We start from the raw sequence: 19,804 nt of genomic DNA on the forward strand, positions 1-19,804 counted from the left end.
AGGTCGATGTTGATGGAGGTGAACAGTACTGTTACGTCGAATGAGATCATTGTTTCGTCTTCCTCTATTTTGGTGTTTTTGATGATTTTTAGGAATTCCTGGGTGGAGTGGATGGAGTGCTGTGACTCTTCTACTAGGTATTTCAGTCTTGCATGTAGTTCTTTGGCCAGTCTGTAAGTTGGTGTTCCGGGTAGTGAGACTATGGGTCTGAGGGGGGCTCCTGGTTTATGGATCTTTGATAGTCCGTAGAATCGTGGGGTGTTGGTCCCATCTGGTTGCATTTTCTTGAATTCTGTCTTGTTTAATTGTCCGGAACTGTGTAATTTCTTTAGGAGATATGTAATTTTGTTTCCTAGTTGTGGGGTTGGGTCTAGCACCACCTGTTGGTAGGTGTTGGTGTCTGCGAGTAGTGCATTGGCTTTCTCGAGGTAGTCCCTTCTGTTCAGGATGACGGTGAGCCGACCTTTGTCTGCAGGTAATATAACAGTGTTTTTGTCTTTTTTTGAGGTTTTCTAGGGCTTTCTTTTCTTGTGTGTTCAGTTTGTTTTCTTCCCTCTTTCGGCTCAGAGTAGGTGCAACCATTTGTCTGATCTTTTGTTGTGTTTCTTCCCAGAGTTTGTTGTCCTTCAATGTGGTTTCCAATGCCGCTAGGAAATCCTTCTTGTCAGCGCCCCGGTAATTAGTCCTTTTACTAGTAAATACTCCTTTTACTAGTACCGCTTTTTCTGTGTCTGATAAGTTCTTTCTCCATGCCCCTGTGTTATCGGTTTTGTCTTTGTTTGTGAGTTTGTCAAGTTTTTCTTCAGGTCCCAATTTTTCTTTATCTGTGTTTGTTGTTGTTTGGTGTTTATGGCTTGTTCTACCACGTCTGTCCATTCTTGATTTGTTGCTTGTTTGAATAACTGTTTTTGGCGCGCAATTTCCCCATTGTATTTTCGGAGTCTGTGGTGGGCGTCATTGATTAGTTCTCAGAGCATTCTGCGGCCATTTCATTCTGTTAAACTTCTGGCTTGAGGTGTTTTTAAATCGGTGGTTTGTATTGGAGACATTTTGGCAGTACCTGTTTTCTCAAACATTCATGCAGGAAGTACAGTTGTTCGCGGGTGGAACTCTCTCGGTTGGCATTCCTTTCCCATCTTCGGGCAAGTTGTAGCATGTTGCGCCCATAGGTTTTTGCAAGGTTTGTAGCTCAGGTTGAGGTTTAGGGTGTAGGATTGTTCGCTGAGCTGTAGGTTTGATATCCAGACGTTTCATTACCTGGCAAGGTAACATCATCAGTGGCGACCTCCAAGTGAAGTGAAGCTGTTGTCTCCTGCTTTCTATTTCTATGTTTGTCCTGGATGGGGTTCCTGGAAAGGGGGTTCCACAAAAAAGACACTACCTCCTCTCCCTCGTAGCCCTACACACGGATGGAAAAACCACCATTTCGACTGGGACAACACATCTATCCTGGGACAGGCTAAGCAAAGACATGCCCTGGGACAGGCTAAGCAAAGACATGCCAGAGAATTCCTAGAGGCCTGGCACAACGCCATAAACAAACACATAGGTCTAGATACCATCTATCAACCCCTCAGAAAATGAACAGGAAATGACATCACCACAAACCCCAGGAACCCCATCTCAAGCTTAAAGAAATTCAGTCACCTCTGATTTCTGGAGAATAGAATTCCATCTATTAATGACACACAGTGGGGGGAAAAGATTCTCATCTGTTTCGAAACAAAAAAAGAGTTGTAGTATTCTTAAACTGTATCCACTTGTTCAAGTGTATCCCAATCATGGCAAAAATATGAGTTATTAGTGTCACAAATTATAAATAACTGAGGTCTATTTCTGGAGGAAAAGAAAAGAATGAAAAACCTGGGAGGTAATAAAAAAAAACTTACTATTAATCTATTTTCTGCTACTGATGCGAATGTTGGTGCATAATGAAGATACAGAGCCAAAAGACTGAGATTATAAAAGCAGGCTCAGATGGAGAAGAACCACAAAACCAGTTGGTGTCAGTTTCCCCAAATATAATGGATGATACAATCAGTAAATCCTTTGCTCTTTGTGGGCCATTTCTGTGCAAGAAAAGGCTACATTTGCCCAAATAACAAGAGTACATTCTCAAAGTTATGCATTCGTGTAAGTCACACTGGTGAAAACACATTCACTCATTTTACAGTTGTTAATGACTAAATTTATCCATTACAACTCTGAACTTCCTTTCCTGCTACTCGCATCAACACTGAAGTTAATCACAGCCTGCTTCTGAGTAACAGAATATCTAACTCCAAACAAATTGCAAGCCTTTAGTATTTAAAATACTATCGTGTCTATGATGGAAAATAAACACCCTGACACATCTTTCTAACTGGATAAGTAACTAGTGGTAGATACTTATTTCTGATGATGCAAGTGGTTCAATCTTGTAGTAACAAAGAGAAACTTTAGAAAGACCAGGAGTGAGAGAGTGTGCCATATTTTGTTTAGATAAGTTTTTCTTTATCCTTAGCCAAAAATGTTCATTGAGCATTCAAATATCACTTTGCTAACAGAAGGATCTTTTGCCTCGAAATTTACAATCATAAACATTGAATAACTTTTTTTTTAAAAACCATTTGATATAATGTATTTTATTTATATTTTTCACTTTGTTTCTCTTCACTTTACAATTGTGTGGGTCAGAACCAATATTCCTATTAAGCTGCATGGCTGACAAGGTTCGCACACGCCAGCCGCATTAAAACTACGATATACGTATTCGTGTTGTTTAATTGCAAAAATATAAAAAGGAGCTACACGCTGAGACAAAGTCACCCAAGTATTCCAATGAAAACAATTAGGGAACACAATGATCAGAATGATTTAAAATCATTATATCTCTGCACGCATTCAAGAACGGTGTGCAATTTTTCATTATCATTGAAAAAACCACCAGATAATACTCAACTCCTCCACACAAGTTACTCACTATTACAATAAAATTCAGTATAGATCTTCTTTCCTTTGTTTTGGAGGAAGGAAAATCAAATAACTCCAAACACCCCCCCCCCAACTTCTGCACACTATATTTTCCCCTGAGATCAGGATACAAAACACTTACAAATGATTATTCATTTTAGAATAAAGTTGCTGTGTCTTTTTAACATGTTTATGTGCAACTACATGCAGCTCATTTGAAACACCCACGGGTACTATACTACAGGCCAATTTATTAAAGTCATATAGGAACATCCTACAATAGATCATTTGTTTGTCCCCTCAGGTAACTTACATCATCAAGCTCTGATTTTGAAGGTAATTTTGCTGAAGGTTTGGGAACAGTAATAACCTGTATAAAAAGAGACTTGAGTTTTTATTACAGTATTAGTTGTGAAATGATACTGTGCAAGAAATTGGTGTCATAATTCTTTTTCCAGAAAGAACAAGAGAAGAAAAAGAACAGTAACATTATCAATCTACAGCTATCTTTGTAGAAGTCAGAAGTTAGTTTTGTTTATTTAACTTTCATAGCAAATGTAAAACACCTAAAATAAATGATGATTTATTTTCTTTGGGATCAAAGAAGTGACTATTGTGACATACAAAATGGCCAGAAAATTATTGTAAGCAATTATTGTAGTGATCATGATTGGACAAAAGTCAGATCCCAAACTGAAATCTGGCCTTGATAAATTATACTTAGCTTTGTTTTCTATTTAACATGGTGGTCTTTCACCCACATAAGCGCACAATGCTGCAGATTTGGTTTTAACAATTAATTAGAAGTTTAATATGCAAAGGGATGACGATATACCAGGATAAACCAAACCATTGGCATAGGTCACAAATTCTAAGATTTTCAAATACAAGGCAAAATATATGATCCTTTCTACTCTGTGCCAGAAAGAGTTTTCTCTATCAGGCGACTGACTGTGTGGAGTTTGCACGTTCTCCCCATGTCTGTGTGGGTTTCCTCCAGGTGCTCCGGTTTCCTGCCACAGTCCAAAGATGTGCAGACCAGGTGAATTGGCCATGCTAAATTGCCTGTAGTGTTAGATAAGGGGTAAATATAGAGGTATGGGTGGGTTGCGCTTCGGCGGGGCGGTGTGGACTTGTTGGGCCGAAGGGCCTGTTTCCACTCTGTAATTAATCTAATCTAATCTAACATACATAACTGTATTTTTCAATTCCTGGCCCTGAGAGTTTGACAGCCTCTACACCTTGATGAATCGCACAACTAAGCTGAGACCTTTTTAATACCCAAGTAACTCCTTCAGAATTCTAACGCAATACTTCTGGTTTGGAACTTTCTAAGCTAAATCCTGACACTGAAGAGATTATGCTCGAAACATCGATTCTCCTGCTCCTTGGATGCTGCCTGTCCGTATGTGCTTTTCCAGTACCACATCTTCGACTCTGATCTCCAGCATCTGCAATCCCCACTTTCTCCAACTTAAATCCTTATACAAAGAATCTATTTCTGAACAGTTCTAACTTTTCACTTCTCTTCAGGAGAAACTGTTTCATACATCTAATTTCCAACAGGACATCTGCAAATGGAAAAACAAAGTATTTTTAGCTATGGGTTTTTCTCCCAGGACAAAAAAAACCTGATCCTGGGAAACAGAAAGAAGCTAATGTTCCTTAATATCGATTCTCTCCGTTCCTAAAACTCTTCCAATGTTAACCTCATGGACTCTTCCCTTCATACTGGCTTCACAAAATTCACAGCTCCCGAAAGTATGACAAGTTAATCATTAAACCCATAAAATGCAAACTCTAAAATATTAAAGCATATACAAATTATAACTTTGCGTTTACACTATTTTTCCTCCAGTATCTTTGTTCCACCATTTACTCCAAACCTTCATGTAACCATGTTTGCTAAACACTTGCCTGAATAACAACAAATCATATTTATTTCCGTTTTCAAATTTAAAGCTCCGGATTCAAAAGAAAATGCCTGTTTCAGCACAATCCAGAGAAACCTAGCACGTACAACAAACATTAAACAGGAGAACTATGTCGTATCTAACCTGTGTTCCTGTCTACCTAACCCTTCTACTTTCCCCACTCTGCTTCAATCACTCCCTTATATAATACTGTTAAGTTCCCTTCATTTATATTCTCCTGACTTAATATAGCTCCAAGTTCTCAACACCGTTTACTGTTAGTCTTTTACATTACAACTCCGGTTCACAATTCTTCCTGTTGTTCTCATCATTAAAAAAATAGACACTATATGGGAAAGGTCTCTGTCATTTGCTCTGGAGCTCTAATGAACAACAGTTCAGAATGTCACTAGGATTGAAAAATGGATTTATTCATTTTGTACAGATATGTCAAGGCAGTTAAATGATTTGAAATATACCAGGAAATGTAATGACAAAAAAGCCCAATGCTATACAGCAATGACAGGACAGAAAGCTCTGCCTGAACCTCTCTCATCAATGTACCTACCTCTCTTTCAGTTTCTGCAATTACAACCACAAAATTGTCTGGGAAGACCCCTTGCTTGCCATTTAGTTCTCCTCTCCACCATCCCTTATCCCCTGTATCCTGGAAAGGAATGCAAATTGGACAACCTTTAATGTGCAAAAGGAATTTGACAAAAAAACAAGGTACAGTTACCAGGTACTAATCAATTGTTGAGATCAGTTTACAGAAACTAAATCTAAAAGCAATTTTGAAAAGGCTTTGAATGCCTATTTTCAAGAACACACCAGGCTTATATGTTAATTTTTTAAAAAAGTTTTATTTTCGACAGATTATTTATCATAGAAGCCAAACTGACACCCTCCATAAAAAGTTAGAAATACAGACTTCAAATATGAATTATTTTTATGGAAATGATTAGTTGACAATCAGTATAGAAGGTGAAGAGGGGCCCAGACTGCTTTACGTGGAAGGTGCAAGATATTCATTACTGTCAAAAATAACTCCAACACGTATATTGATGAGGGAGAGATTACTCGGTTCCAAGTTCCAAGGAGACATTACTATTGTCAGGTTTTATAATTGTAATTAAATTAATTAGATGTAAATGTAACAAAGGAGAATGGAGTTGTGAGTTGAGAGAATAACTAGGGAGTGTGAGAGTAAAAAAGTCTTCCTGCATCTGTACAAGGTGCTGGCGAAACCAAATCTGGAACACGGAGACAGTTTTGACCTTCTTACATAAGCAAACATATTATTTCATGGAGGCAGTCTCAGCATATTCACCCTGGTATGGTGTGCAAAGGCTAAATGGGTTGGGAGTTTAGAAGAATGAGGGCAAATCGTATTGAAACATACAGGATTCTTAAAGGGCTTGACAGGGTAAATGCTGAGAGGATGTTTCCCCTCATGGAGAGTTGAGGATCAGAGGGCATAGTCTCAGAATTAAAGGGTGCCAATTTAAGTCTGTCATAGTTGTGGGTATGTTTGCCGAGCTGGGAAATTGATTTACAGTCATTTTGTCCCCTGTCTAGGTGATGTATTCAGTGCTTTGGAGCCTCCTGTGAAGTGCTGCTGTACTGCCTCTTCTGGAATGAGTTTGGTTCTGTTCCTGCTGCTTCCAGTTACCCAGTTCCGGTTCTTCATTGTAGTGCCTGGTATATTGGGCCAGGTCTATGTGCTTGCTGATGGAGTCCGTGGAGTACCATGCTTCTAGAAATTCTCTGACTATCTTCTGTTTGGCTTGTCCAATGCTCGTTGAGTTATTCTCGTCAAATTTGTAGTCCTTGTCAGCTGTGTGTATGGCTACTAGGGACAGCTGGTCGTGGCATTTAGTGGCTAGTTGGTGTTAGTGGATGAGGATTGCTAGTTTGTCCTATGTAGTGTTTCATGCAGTCTTTGCATGGAATTTTGTGAATTACGTTTGTCTTGCACATGATGGGTATCGGATCTTTTGTCCTGGTGAGTTGTTGTCGGAGCATACCGGTCTGTCGGTTTATGGGCTGTCACAAATCCCAGTGGTTGGAGAAGTCTGGCGGTCAGTTCAGAGACTTTTTCTTTAAACTTAAGGTAGCACGACTAGTGAGTTAGGTTGTGGTATGTCCTCTTCGCGTTGTCTGTTAGACATCTGTGGATGATGTTGCGGGGATATCCGTTCTTGGAGAATACTCTGGAGAGGTATTCTTCTCCCCTTTGTAGGTCAGGAGTGCTGCAGTGTGTTGTAGTCCTTTTGAACACAACCCTAATGCAGCTTCTCTTGTGTGTGTTAGGGTGGTTGTTGTTGTTGTAGTTCAGGACCTGGTCAGTGTGTGCGGCTTTTCTGTACACTTTTGTGGTGCTTCCACTGTTTTTTTTGTTCTTTCTACCATCACCCCCAGGAGTGGGAGTTGATTGTTGGTTTCCTCCTCATATAAATCTGATCCTTGTGAGCATGGCGTTGATACTCCAGCATGTGTTCTTGATTTCTGTTCTCTTCATAATTACAAAAGTGTCGTCTACTTATCTAATCCAGAGTTTGGGTCAGGTTTGTGGTAGGGCTGTTTGTTCCAGTCTTTGCATCACTGCTTTTGCTATGAGCCCAGAGATGGATGAGCCCGTATGTGTTCCATTGATTTGTTCGTATATTTGGTTGTTGAATGTGAAGTGTGTCGTCATGCACAGGTCTAGCAGTTTGAGTATGCAGTCCTTGTTGATCGGTTCCCATCATGTTGTCTGTTCTGCCTGTATGGGAGGTTGGCTATTGTCTCCCTGGCTAGGGCTTTGTCAATTGAAATGAACAGTGCCGTTACATCAAATGAGACAATTGCTTTGTCCTTGTCTGTGTTTATGTTCTTGATGTTGTCATCCATGGACTCCATCAACAAGCACGTAGACCTCACCCAATATACCAGCCATTATAACAAACAACCTGAAGCAACAGGAATGGAACCAGATAAATTCCAGAAGACACAGTACAGCAGCGCTTCACAGGAGGTTCCAAAGCACTGAGGATGTCACCTAGAGAGGGGACAAAACATCTGCAAATCAACTTCCCAGCTCAGCAAACATACCCTCAACTACAACAACTAGCACCCGAGTGACAAAACGTTACACAAACCTTGAATTGAAGGCTGGATTGAGGAGGAATTTCTTCCGAGTGCTTTGAGAACTTCTTGCCACAAGATATGTGGGGGCAGAGTGCTTTGTATATTTAAGGCTGAGATGGATAGATTCCTGATCAGTCAAGGAAATCAGGAGTTATGGGGAAAACAGAGGAAAATGTGGAGTGGTGACCAGCCATGAACTTATTGAATGGTGGCACAGGCTTGAAGGGCTGAATGGCCTATTCCTGTTCCTATATTTCTCATGGTCTTATGGTCTCATTAATATTTCTATATGTATAGAGGGCCTATTGTTAGATCATGTTGTAGATTTTCCTAAGTATCACTGAAGCTCAGACAAGATCAGTGGCAAAAATGCAGTCACAAGAACAATGGCAGCAGGTTAGAGGCTAAGTTTCTTTTGTTCCCCGCACAAAGCAGATAAGAACTCTTGGTCCATTTGAAGGAACCAAGGTTGTGAAGACTCAGGTGGAGTTGGAAGACTCAACTTTGGCTGGGGGAAGAGATCCTTAAGATAATTCATGTTGTGACAGCAGTTCAAGGAAAAGGTAATAGGGGCTGGGAACCATTTTGGACTCACTCAAAGAATGCAGCGTCTACTTAAAGGGCAGGGTGAAGTACAACAGGGAGATTTTCAGTCTCCTCTTGTGTTGAAAAGGGGATAATTGCTGTAATTTAGAGTACATTAAACTTTAGAACTGTACTTAGTCAATGCTGTTTTTTGCTTTTGCATTACACTAAAAATTGGAGCAAAATTTCAAGTTTTATGCAATCTTATTTACGTTCTGCTGGGAGTTTAAATTTCTTTTTTGCAAGTTAGTGATTTCCCTTGAGATTGCAACTTTATCCAAATCAGCGCAAACGTATTGGGCCATAAATTAAGGGTAAGTCATTAATGTGATATCTCAAGTGATGAAGAATTTATGAAATTAGAAATTGATACTTTTCCAACCTAGGGAAAGCTTACCTTGCTTGTCAGCAGGATGTGATCTCCTTCCTTAAAGCTAAGTTCATCAGAATTGGTTGCTTCAAATGCAAAAACTGCTTTGCAAAATTCTTTAACTGAAATGAAATGAACTGCATTAAGATGAGATTGTTTATGCTTGAAAAGGAACACCCCCACAGTCATTATGATAATTTATTGTATTTCTCCATGAAAATTAACAAAGTTTTGAAATTCATATTATGCAAAACATTTCAAATGTCTCACTTCCCACTACATTTTACTTTTTTTAAGAATGGAAATACAATCACAACCAAATTGCAACATTCCAAATGGAGCACTAACTTCTCAGCCACACACTCTTCTCCCTAGCCAGTTTTCCCTTAATTATTGAAAATCCATGCTGTACCACCCAAACCAGATCAGTTAAAATTAAATAGTTGAGGATGGTTTCATTATCAAATTGCAATCCCCTGCACAAGACAATTAAATATGCAGGGCAATCCACTTGAAAGAAAACATGATGGATTATATTATAGAAAAAACATTAAATATAACCAAAAATGTCATTCAAAAGGCAGAACAGGTTACTGACCAAGCACAGCAAACCAACTGGCAGCATGTGGTTACTGCACTCCTTCACAACGTAATACAGGTCAAGAAATGTTAAGGTTGACTGCTTCATGTTGTTTTCTATTATATACACAAGGCCTAACATATCAGAGATTGATTTTGTTATAATCCTGTACAATGCTCACTTTTGGAATATGACATCACTACTTGGTGACTAAAGTGATGTTGCCGAAAGAGTTAAAGTCCAGAGAATTTATTGCATTATATCACACAGACTTGGGTGGAGAATTAAGATAGTTTTAGGTTCAAGTAGTCAGACATGACATCTCTGGCTCTGAATAGTCTTAGCAATGATGTCAAACAAATCAAATCATTATAACTTGTACCTATTGTTATCGGGCAATAAACATCTTGTTTCTATGATTACTGCTCTCTCTTGTTAAGACTCATTAGTGGCTTCTCCATTGTCACTCTGAACTGAACAGGTCCTCTGCAATAACTTTTTTAAAAAATTATTTATTCATGGGATAGAAGAGTCACGATCTGGATCAAAGAACAGAAAGAAGAGAGTGAAGAGGAGGAATGGAAAGTAGGTAAAGGAAGCTGGTTGGGAGCACTCCACCCCAATCACAACCTGTCAGAGATTAGTTCTGCAACATGCAACACGGTGAACAGCTGTAGGAACATCACATAAATCCCTCAAGATAAACAGCAGAAAAGTATCATCATTCAAAGCAGGATAAAAGACTTCCAGAAAATAATTTTTACCACAAAGGCGGCCCAGGCAGTCAGCAGTTGCAAGTGTTTAAAGAAACTTTAGAACTCGGAGAAAGAACTGCAGCACAAAAGCAATAATCCAAATAAAAACTTGCACCCCAGCGAAGAGGCACCGGAATCATAGAACTGTTATGAAGGAGGCCAGTCGGCGCATCAAGTCTGTACCCGTTCTCTGACCATTTTGGCTTCATACCAATCTCTTATGTTTCCTCCTGTAACCCTGCAAAGATGCATCCATCTCAATAATTGCGTAATGTTTATCGAATGCCTTAATTGAACCTATTCCCACCACATTCCCAGGTAGTACATTATACACCCTGAATCCAGGAGAAAGTGAGGACTGCAGATGCTGGAGATCAGAGCTGAAAGTATGTTGCTGGAAAAGCGCAGGTCAGGCAGCATCCAAGGAGCAGGAGAATCGATGTTTCGGGCATGAGCCCTGAAGCTCCGGCTCCTTGGATGCTGCCTGACCTGCTGCGCTTTTCCAGCAACACATTTTCAGACCCTGAATCCACCCATTCTTCCATCATTTGGAATAGGATTAAGTGCTTCTTGAAATTTCCTCAACTAAGTTAGACTGACAGTTCTGTAATAGCTGGGCCAATCTTTACAAACCTTTCATTGAACTACAGTGTTCTCTTGAACCAAAAATGGCACAGCTCCAACTTTTCCTTTCCGGCTCTCTCTGAACATCTCTCAACCAGGCACATTGAACACCAGTCCAGCCCTTCTAGAGTTGGTGTTAAGACTCCAGCACCTTCTTTCTCACTCTGAATCCATCTACCAACTTATTATTCTCTATTCTGGTGTTATCTGCTTTTCCCAATTTTTTATGCACCCTCTCATTACTCCCCAACATTCCCCTGGCTCCCAAATCTCTGAGTTAGTTTAAATGTTCCCTATTTGCATAAGCAAAATGCGACTTAAGGATCTGATTTCTGACTCCGTTCAGATACCTGTTTGACTTATACAGGACCCAGAGCCAGCCCCAGTATTCCGCAAGTTTGAAATTCTCCATCCTGCACCACATTTCCAACCACTCATTCATCAGATGCATCGTCCTATTTTGGTATTCATTTGCATGTGGTACTGGGAGTAATTTGGAGAGGACTACTATTGAAGCTCTGCTTGCTAATTTTTGACTTTGCTCTCAAACATGTGATTACACAGCCACATGTTCTTCCGGCCTACGCTACTGGATCCAGTGGGGACAATGTCCTCTGGCTGCTCCACTTTCACTGGAACATCATACCGCAGCAATTCTGTCACATCACTAGGGGCAGCGGTTGGCTCTGTGGTTAGCACTGCTGCCTCACAGCACCAGGGTCCCAGATTCGATTGCAGCCTCAGGCGACTGTCTGTGTGGAGTTTGCACGTTCTCCGTGTCTGCGTGGGTTTCCTCTGGGTGCTCCAGTTTCCTCCCACAGTCCAAAGATATGCAGATAAGGTGAATTGGCCATGCTAAATTGCCTATAGTGCTAGGTTCATTAGTCAGAGGGAAATGGGTCTGGGTGGATTACTCTTAGGAGGGTTGATGTGGACTGGTTGGGCCAAAAGGCCGGTTTCCACACTGTAGGGAATCTAATCTAGCATGAGGGAGGAAAGCACACAATCTGGAATCATATTGAAAGCCACAAAAATGCCCGTTTCCAAAGTAAAGAACCCCAGTCACTATTTCTTGGCCACTTATTTTCACTCTCCCCACAGCATCCCTACAATTGGGCCACATGTGGTGCCATGGGCTCGAGTCATGCTCCATTCCTTCAAGGAATTACTGCTCTAATCAGTAACCAGAAACCTGGTGCATGATCAGGATCTCTGGAGACTTCTGTATTATCCACAGAATGTGGGGCTAATGAGAGAGTTAAAAAAGCTTAGTCACAATTGAGCAGCTCCTCAGATCTCAAGGAGGATCTGCTTGGGGAGTCCCAATTGAAGGGTTGGCTGAAAAACAATTGTTTCAGAGCTTTGGGAAGAAACGTTAAACATCCCTTTAGGCAAGGCTCCAATCTGATAAAGATACGACATAAAGGAGGACCACTTATCATGTAAGAGTACCATGTCATAGTAAGCACATTGAGAGGCACAGCTATAGTAACCGAGTTAAAGCCTGTTAATGTTACTTACACTGAGGCGACAGAATTGGGAACTTTTTTTTTTAAAATAGTAGTCGGCTATTCAGACCCTTATGCCTGCCCTGCCATTCAATCAGATCATGGCTTATCAGATCCTCTTTTTTTCCAACTCGTCTTTTTTGAAGATCATGACACAACTCCTCAATATTTCCAAAATCTACCTACCTCCTCTTTAAATACTTTCAGCGATCTAGCATCCACAACTCTGAGGTACAGAATTCTAGTCATTCATTACCCTCTGGGAGAAGAAATTCCTTCACATCTGTGTTAAAATTATTGTCCACTTATTTTATAACAGAGTTCAAAATTCACTCACTGGTACAAACATCCCAATATCTATCCTGTCAGGCCCTCTCTAAAACTATTATATTTCAATGAGATCATCCCTCATTCTTCTACATCCGAATGAATAAATTTTAGCCATTCTTGAAAAAAATCAACTGCTCCATCTGAGGAATCGGCCCAGTGAACCTCTTGAACTCCCTCCAATGCCAGCACATTCTTTCTTAAATATGGGGATGAAAACTGCACACAATACTCCAAGTACACCCTCACTAACACACCGTAGTGTAACAAGACATCCCTACTTAAAAACACCAATCCCCTAGCAAAAAAGACTAAACTTCAATTTGCCTTCTTCTTACTGACAGCAGTTGTGTGCTTTGAGTTTCATGCTCAAGAACACTCAGATCCAACTGCACTGTGTTTTTATTTTAAGTAAATGTCTGCCTTTTGATTCTTCCTAAGTGCACGACCTCATATTTTCTTACACTTAAACTCCAGTATATTTAAACTCAATACAAAGGAGCCACTCATAAGCACAGGATATGTTTGTACATAAGATCTTTAAAATTACACCACTGCAGGAGACTGTGTTTGTAACTTGCGGTCCCCCCTGTACATTACATTCTGCCTCTGCTCCAAGTCATTAATATAGATAGTAAATAGTTGAGAATTCAGGAGTGATCCTTGTGAAGTTCCACTAGTTACATCTTTCCAACCTGAAAAGTACCTAATCATCTTTATTCTGTCTTATGTGTTTATCAATCTTCAATGCACGCTCATACTTTGTTCCCAATACTGAGAGCTTCAATCTTGTGCAACAACAATGCCTTTTAGAAATATAAACACATTTGGTCCATCTTGTTCTCCTTCATCATCTCAGTTTGTCACATCCACAAAGAACTCTAGCAAACTAGTCAAACATGATTTCCTCTTCATAAAAATATGCTGAGTCTGTTTGATTACATTAAACTTTGCTAACTGCCCTGCTATTTCTTCCTGAATAATGAAGTCTTAACTTTTTCACAACAACAAATAACCTCCAGTCTCCTGTTCTGTTTCCCTCTGCTCTCGAACAGGGTTGCCCCATTAGCACTTTTCCAACCAGCTTGAACCCTCCCAGAATCCAGAGAGTTTGAAATAATTCAACAAATGGCTCCACTATTTCTGCAGGCACTTGCTTTAAAATCTTTGGGTGCAGGACATCAGATCCTGGGACCTATCTGCTTCCAGTCCCATTAAGTTTGCCAAATACTTTGTCACTCACGATAGAGACTGTTGCAAGATCTTTCCTCCAATTAGTACCTTGGTTGCCTATTATTTTTGGAATATTTATAGTGCCCTCCACCCACAAAGATTGGTGCAAAATATTGATTTAAATTGTCTCTCTGCTTTTGGTAATTCCCCAGTTGTATCCTGCAAGGATTCCACACTTACTTTAGCCACTCTCTTACATGCCAATGGAAGTCATTGTTGTTTGTTTTATATTTCTTGCTAATTTACTTTCACAATTAGTTTTGTCTTTTTTAGCTGGTTCCTAAAGAAACTCCCAATTCTCTGGCCCATCATTACTCTTGCTGCATTGTTTGCCTTAGTTTTTGATTGGATACTCTCTTTGATTGTATCTGTTAACAATATGTGGTTACGCTTTTCAGCAACTCCACCTTTTTGACTGGAATAAATTCTGCTGAGCACGATGAAATAAAAAAATGTCTACTGCTGCTCATCGAGTGACTTTCTCCTTACTATATTCTCCCACATCTCTGTAACCGTAGTTTATTTTTTCAGATGAAAAGACTGGTTTAAGATCAGAGTTGCTCTTCCTCATCCTGGATTTGAAATTTCATTATTTTGTCATTGCTATCCCCAGAGGAAAGACAGTATAGCAGTTTAACAGAATTTGAAGCTTAAAAAACAAAACAATACAGCATAATAACAACCCAAAATTTCAGGTTCAGAAGGTAAGAATATCGTGAGGCTAAAATAGTTTTGAAAGCTGCTTCAAAGCGAGAGAATTAAACAGCATTGGAGATACTTGAGAGAATAAATCAGGACCAAGTCAATAATTTTAAGTGAATGGTCTCCATCCTTGAACTCAGACAGACTCTCAGTGCATCTAAAGCTTTAAACTGGAAACCGCTTGCGGAAGAAGAAAAGTTGCATGTTGGTGTGCCATGTATCAACCTTACTGATTGCACTGCACAACTGTTGGGATCTGATCAGTTTGATCATTATGATTAACTGTGGCTTTTCATCTATTTTCTTTATCTCAAGCTTGTTTCAAGAGACTTACTATGAAACTAGTCACTTCCTCCAGAGGGTAGCTAACATTCACATTCAAAGCAGAACTAAAGTTTTTTGGGCCAATGCATAAAAATCTTCAAAGATCCTTGATTATTGACATCATTTAGAAATAATCCTTGTTCTTAACATTAATAATATCCTGTGTTTAGTTATACTGAGTTCCCACGCCCTTTTGTAATTTCTATTGAGTTAGTCAAACATGTGATCCATCCAGCTACCAAGGGAAGAGATGATGAAATATAACTAACTTGTGAAAATAAACTGGTTGGAAATAAAATTAATATTTTTATAGCACCTCTGAAGTAATGGAACTTCCCACAATGGTTTACAGGACTATTATTAAAAAATACAATCCTGAGGCAAACAAGGAGTAATTAGATCAGATGACAGAGGGAGACTTTAATTCAAGTGAGGTGGAAATGGATGGATAGCACTCCAGAGTTTGAAGCCTAGGTAACTGAAGGTTGGCCACCAATTAAAACTGGAAAGGCAATAAGAGGCCAGATTAGAGGAATTATGGAATTGAAGATTAGAGATAAGGAAGGTCAAAACCTTAGTAAGTGGGATTGAAAATAAGGAAACAACTTGTAAATAACTTGTTCTATTAGGGTTTCTGAAATATACCTTTATGTTTATTTTCTGGTTCATGTTTCACAGCCTCAGCATTACTGGTTGGAGTTACTTGCTGTAAAAGTACATAAAATAGCATGGAATTAGTGAACATATAAAGGTAAAGCATCTAATAATTGCATTCTACCAAGTGTTCCGAGAGTCTCTCAAAGATCATACACCACATGAAGCAATTCTTGCTGACTCTAAATGTTGTTTTAGAATTTGTCAAATAGAATCATTTTGATTTTATTTACTGATTGACTGACCTCCTCTGTCACCACGTAAGAACAACATTTAATCAGTTTCTAAACGTGTCATGTCAGCAACTGAACAGATTCAATTCTGTCTGCTTATGAAGTGACAGAGAACTTCTGCCCAATAAGGCAAGACAGACTTGCCTAGATATAGTACTGCTCATGTCAACTATACATGACCAAGCACATTTCAGCCAGTCAAGTACTTCTGAAGGGCAGTCAATGTTGCAATGTGAGAACTCGGACAGCCAATTCATGTGCAGCAAACTGTCATGAACAGCAATGACCAGCAAATTCCTTCTTTTCTTTTGAGATTGTAATTGAACAATAAATACCGGTCAGGTTTCCTGGGATAACTCTGCTGATTAGGATCTTGATTCAAAAGATGACACCTCTGATCATGTCACATTGTCAGTACTGCACAAGATGGTCTGTGCAGATTTTTGTGCTCAAACCCTGTAGTGAGACTTCAGGGCCAGAAGCCAGAGACTCAAGAGTGCTACCAGCAATCAGTACCAATCAAGACACTTGGAGCTACTTGGGACCTGTTAATACTCAAGAACAGAGTAAATAGGAACAGGAATAGATCATTTGTCCCTCAAGCCTACTCCCTCATCCAATACAATCATGACTGATTTGCCACTTTGTTGCAACTGTGCATATCCCATTTGTCAAAAAGGCAGCACTTGTTGGAAGTATAGCCTTAAATTTATTGCAAAGAGTAGTCTTTGAACTATTAACTCGTTTCTCTCAACAGATACTGCCATGTCTGCTGAGTCTCTCCAGTGTTTTCTCTTTACATTCAGACTTACAGCATCCACAGCATTTTACCTTTATTCACCAGTAATCCTGGTCACTATGGTGGGTTCATTGACAGTGATTTCTCGACTATCAGCCTAATCATCATGCAGTTCTGCACAAGCAGGGTATCACCATAAAGGTGAAAGCCACGGGATACAGGCAACAAATAAAAAATATTTGTGGTCCCATTAATATTGTTTCTTTCCTCTTGAGAGTACTTGCACAAGAGGTTAGAGACAGCATAGGGGTTTGGCAATCATGGGAAATCCCCAGGCAGACCTCCCAGCTGCATTTCCATTCCTCCTCCTATTTGGCTCATGAAATGTAAGCACCATAGATAATGAGGCAGTCATACATAACCCTGCACATCTCCATATGACGCCAACACTGGCAACGAACAGAAGGAAATATTTACTTCCTTCCAATATTTAAGCTCCCGAAATGTCTCCAAGTTTTGCACACTACTTAAGAAGAATAACCACTGCTCTAGTGTAAGTAAACGTGGCAGCAAATTTGGAAGCAAACAGCAGGGTGACGAATATCAATTTGCGTTTGTAGAGTGCCGAGTACACTGTAAAGCATCCCAAAGTGATTCCATGAACTAATTTTCTGAAGCAGAAAACTACGTATTTGGACAAGTAATCAGAAGCTTAGGTTTCATGGAGAAGAGGCGGCAAAGTTAGGTAGATAAATTTCAGAATTTAGGCCACAGATTCTGAAAGGCACTGGCATGAATACTGAGCTGAAGAGCTCATGGTACATCTGAGGGATACTTAGACTGAAAGAGAGAGAGAGGCTGAGTGACAACACCTGGGAACTTAGTTCAAAACAGCCATGGCCCATGTTGATGCCACTGAAATGGTCAGAGCTAGGAAAGAGCTGTGCAGTATGAGAAATTCGGAGATAACTGAAAAACAAAGTATCTCAAAAAGATAATAATCTCTCATTTAACACTTGAGCCACGTGCATATTGGCATAAGGTGAATAGGTTTAGAGAGATGAATGTTTGATTCAAAGACGAGGTTGGAAAAGCATGTTCTGCTTCATCAGTCCCAGTCGTGGGGAAACTGGAATGTCAAGGAATTGAATGTGGTGTTTGAATGTTGTAGATTCTTCGTCGTTAATTTTCCCAAGTAGGGCCAGTCAACACCTAAAACATGCCTGGTGTAGGGTTCTTATGAGCTGAGTAACTAGGGAACAAGGGGGCAAGGTTCAAGAATGGGTAAATCAAATCAAGGCAGGAAACCAAAATATTAATGTGAAAAATGAAGGTCCTGAATGGCAGCCAGGGACAGAGAAAGAAAAGGAAACAAGAATATACCAGTAGTCAAGATTAAAAGCTAAAAAGATCATTTAAAAAAAAAAGTCTTAACTAAATATTCAGGACCAACTAAATGAATTGACAGCACATAACGAAGTGAAAATATAGACAACAAGTGAAACAGAGATTTGGCTGCAGAATGAGGAAAACTAGATTCTAAAAACTAAGGAGCATGTAAAATTCAAGGAGAAGAGAAACCCATCAAAAGGCCAAATGTAGCACTTCTCAAAGATGGCAGTAATGAAATATCTGGACGTAACCTTGGATCAGGAGGTAAAATCAGTTTGGATGAATAGGTGTAATAGTCAGAAAGAGTCATCACTTGGGGAATGGCCTCCAGGCCTCAAACAGTAACCACAAGGTAGGGCAACGTATACACAAATAAATATTGGGTGCTCACAGTGAAGGGACAGTAGTAAATTGTGGGCGATTTCAACCTACGTATAAACTGGAAAAAATCAGATTGGCAACGGTAGCCTGAATGAGGAGTGTGTAGACTCTTTCAAGATAATTTCTTGGAGCAGCACATTCTCAAACCAGACAGAATGATTTAAACTTAATGAGACTTAGCATTGTGCAATGTGACAGAATTAAAATTGATCTGAGTAAAAGGTACTCTATGGAGCAGCAAACATAACACAATTGTATCTTACATCCAATTTGAAAGGGGGAGGATTGGGTTTAAGACATTTATTTTAAACTTAAATAAACAGCACCAGGGGACATGAAAACTGAATTAGTTTAAGTGAACTGGGATATTACTTGAGGAGATGCAGAGAAGTAGTGGCAGACATTTAAAGGGATATTTCAGAATATAAGAAAAATGACAATCTTACTGGAAAGAAAAATTTCAAGGTGCGGGCCAATAATTCATGTTAAGTAGTTAAGGAGAACATTTAACTTTAGATAAAACACACTTACACAGAAAATAAATGTTGAAATACAAAGAATGGCAGAGAATATCTCAAAATAAATTAGAGCTTAAGAGCTAGAATTCAAGAAAAGATTGCAAGAGAGTTGCTGCTAGTAGAATGCTGATCCTCGAAAGAGTGTGGCTAATGAGGTAGTAGATGAGTTGGTGTTAATTTTCCCAAATTCTTTTAGATCTGGAAAGGTTCCATCATCCTGGAATAAGAATCACTATTCAAGAAGTGAAGAAAGCAGCAAAGAAACAATACCTTAAGCTTGACGTCAATCACAGAGAAAGTTTCAGAATTAATCGGTCTTTGAGGCGATCATAACTGGTTATTCAGAATAACTCAAGGTAATCAAAAGGCACAGCAGAGTATTGTGAAAGAGAAATCATAGGATCAGAGTCATACAGTCTAGAAACAGAACCCTTGAGTCCAAACAGTCCATGCTGCCCATAATCCCTAAATAAACTAGTCCCACCTGCCTGCATTTGGCCCATATGCCTCCAGACATTTCTTATCATATATTTATCTAAATGTCTTTTGAATGTTGCAATTGCACCCGCATCCATCACTTCCTCTGGAAGTTCATTCCACACAGGAACAACTATGTAAAATATTTGAAGGAATGTGCTGAAACTTCAGAAAGCAGTTGATGAGGTACTACATCTAAGATTATAGAGCACAGTTGGAGCTCATGGTCTAGACTTAATACACCAACCTGGATAGAGGATTGGCTGGCTGGCAGGAAACAGAATATGCACAAATGGGTCCGATTCAGGTCACCAGGATATGATGAGTAGCATAACACATGTCTCTCGTGTGCTAACATTTTTTTTTAAAAGAATCATCGACTTTGATGAGGCAAACAAGACATGGTGA

General features: G+C 39.5%; 1 protein-coding gene across 8 annotated transcripts in view; it reads right to left on the reverse strand.

Annotated features, from left to right (window-relative positions):
- The window catches only part of LOC122544104 (CD2-associated protein), a 240,807-nt gene that overhangs the window by 63,431 nt on the left and 157,572 nt on the right, over positions 1 to 19,804 (reverse strand). For 6 of the 8 annotated variants that reach the window (XM_043683151.1, XM_043683183.1, XM_043683171.1 and 3 more), the window contains 4 exons: positions 15,648 to 15,708; positions 8,977 to 9,071; positions 5,434 to 5,532; positions 3,266 to 3,322 (listed from right to left, as the gene is read on the reverse strand). In XM_043683151.1, coding sequence (XP_043539086.1) covers positions 3,266 to 3,322; positions 5,434 to 5,532; positions 8,977 to 9,071; positions 15,648 to 15,708 — 312 coding nt within the window. The remainder of the gene's footprint in view (positions 1 to 3,265; positions 3,323 to 5,433; positions 5,533 to 8,976; positions 9,072 to 15,647; positions 15,709 to 19,804) is intronic. The other 2 variants (XM_043683185.1, XM_043683159.1) reach the window with 1 other exon arrangement.

Source organism: Chiloscyllium plagiosum, chromosome 3, assembly GCF_004010195.1.
Source record: "Chiloscyllium plagiosum isolate BGI_BamShark_2017 chromosome 3, ASM401019v2, whole genome shotgun sequence".
NCBI classification, from domain to species: Eukaryota; Metazoa; Chordata; class Chondrichthyes; order Orectolobiformes; family Hemiscylliidae; genus Chiloscyllium; species Chiloscyllium plagiosum.